The following is a 2,233-nucleotide window of genomic DNA, read 5'->3' as shown; positions in this document are numbered from 1 at the left end:
AAAACCTTTGTTTGAATGTGTTTAACTTTTAGTTGATTGAAAAAGCTTTGTTTAAATGTGTTTGACTTTCATTTGATTTAGTTAGCTTCGTTGAATTAAATAGACTTTAATTCTATTTAAAAAGCTTTGTTTAAATGTTTTTGACTTTCATTTAAATGAAAAACCTTTATTTAAATGTGTTTCACTTTCATTTGATTTAATTAGCTTCTTTAAATGCATTTGACCTTCATTCGATTTAAAAAACTTTGTTTAAATGGTTTGACTTTCATTTGATTAAAAAAAATTTGTGTGAATGTGCTTGACTTTTATTTGATTTAAAACGCTTTGTTTTAGTGTGTTTAACTTTCATGTTATTAAAAAAGATTGGTTCTAGTGTGTTTGACTTTTATTTGATTCTTTTTTTTTTTTTTTGGAAAGTAAGAAAGTATTATAAATCAAAAACTGTACAAATGTACAAATAATACACCCTGTCAAGACAGGACAACTCCAAACTACACAAGCCTAAAAAGAAAGGCAACCACCCCCCAACTAAGTCAAGGGATCCTGATCACCTTCTAGGAAGGGTACCAGGACACACAAGACCAAGAAAAACCAGATTTAGATACCCTTGGTACCTTCTAGGAAGGGCATAGGGAGACCAGAACCTGCACATACAACACACAAACCCCAAACAAACAAACCAACATACATTTCAAGACAACTAAATCCTACTTTTAAGCTGATGGAGCCATCTACAGTCAGCAGTTGTCCAAGTGTGGTTGATAAGATGCTGCCCTCTAATCACCATCTCCCTTCTAATGACCTTAGCAACAAACTCAGGCCGGAGAACAGCATTATGCCACAAAGCATGATTTCTAGCTATCCAAATAATGTAAACAACAGCAGCCAGGCTAGCAAGAATCAAGTTCTTCTGAATATGGTTCTTACCCTCAGCTTTCCAAAGTTTCCAGGTGTGCAGAATATCAACCTGATCTTTGTCAAACCCAATCCATTGAGAGACAGCCTTCAACACCTTCCTGCTGAAACTGCATGAAAAAAAGAGATGACTGTAGTTCTCCACAGCATCACCACAGAGCAAGCAATCACTGCTATTACTCACCCCATATTGAAACAATTTGTTTCTAGTTTTAAGCTTCCCCAGGACATCAAGCCACACAATAAAGGTATGCTTTGGGATATTGAAGTGATTCCAAACCCATTTATGCCATTGAACCTTATCCAGATCACCCTGCAACCAATGATAACCATCACTAATTTTGAACTTATTATTCAGCCAGCCTTTAGATTCAAACCCATGTCTCAACCCATTTTTAACTTTGCATAATAATTTCCAAGCCCACCCAGCATCTTTCTTTGGGATATAATCCCACCAGTTAGCTCCTTTAATGTACACTGAGTGAACCCATTTAACCCATAAGGAATCAGTTTTCTTGGTAATCTTCCAAACATAAGAGCCTAGAGCAGCTTTATTCCACATTCTGCAATCCCTGATACCAAGACAACCTGCCTTTTTAGGTGTGCAGCACCAATCCCAAGCAATTGGAGGGGTAATGGACAGAACAACATTACCACTCCAAAGAAAAGCTCTGCATAATTGGTTAATCCTATCAATGACTGATTTGGGAAGCAAGACACATTGAGCCCAATAAGTATGCAAACTCATCAGCACTGCATTGATGAGGGTATCCCTAGCTGCATAAGAAAGGTTTTTGCTACTCCAGCAATGAAGTCTAACCAGCATCTTATCAATCAAGCTATCATAGTCCACCATCTTCAGATACTTGGCATTTAAGGGAATCCCTAAATACCTAAAAGGCATGTCACCCTTCATAAAACCAGATTAGCCCAGAATACTGTCTTGATCAGCTTGCTGAACATTGCCAAAATAGATTGCAGTTTTCTCAATATTAGCTTGCAGACCAGATCTAGCTTCAAAGGTCTTAAGAGCTTTAATAAGGAGCTTTACTGACTCAATATTCCCATAAGAAAATAGCATCAAATCATCAGCAAAAATCAGATGGTTTAAGGCAAGCTCCTTACACCTTTGGTGATATTTGAATCTTCTCATCTTCCCAATTTTCTTCAATAATCTGGATAAGTATTCCATCACAATAACAAATAAAAGAGGAGACATAGGATCACCTTGTCTAACTCCTTTTTTCCCCTTAAAAAAACCATAAGTACCACCATTAAGCAGAAGAGAGAAAGTAGGAGTAGTAATACACTACATAAC

The 2,233-nt window shown here is 36.7% G+C and overlaps 1 protein-coding gene across 1 annotated transcript; it reads right to left on the bottom strand.

Moving 5' to 3' along the window:
- Positions 1-700: 700 nt before the first annotated feature.
- Positions 701-1,831, bottom strand: LOC145633007 (uncharacterized). The gene has a single exon (XM_081685320.1). It carries the CDS (start codon positions 1,829-1,831, stop codon positions 701-703), a length of 1,131 nt encoding a protein of 376 aa, XP_081541446.1.
- Between the last annotated feature and the right edge of the window lie 402 nt (positions 1,832-2,233).

Source organism: Chenopodium album, chromosome 5, assembly GCF_948465745.1.
Source record: "Chenopodium album chromosome 5, dcCheAlbu1.1, whole genome shotgun sequence".
NCBI lineage: Eukaryota > Viridiplantae > Streptophyta > Magnoliopsida > Caryophyllales > Amaranthaceae > Chenopodium > Chenopodium album.
Note: the sequence above shows the minus strand (reverse complement) of the source record. Positions and strands in the feature narration are given on the sequence as shown.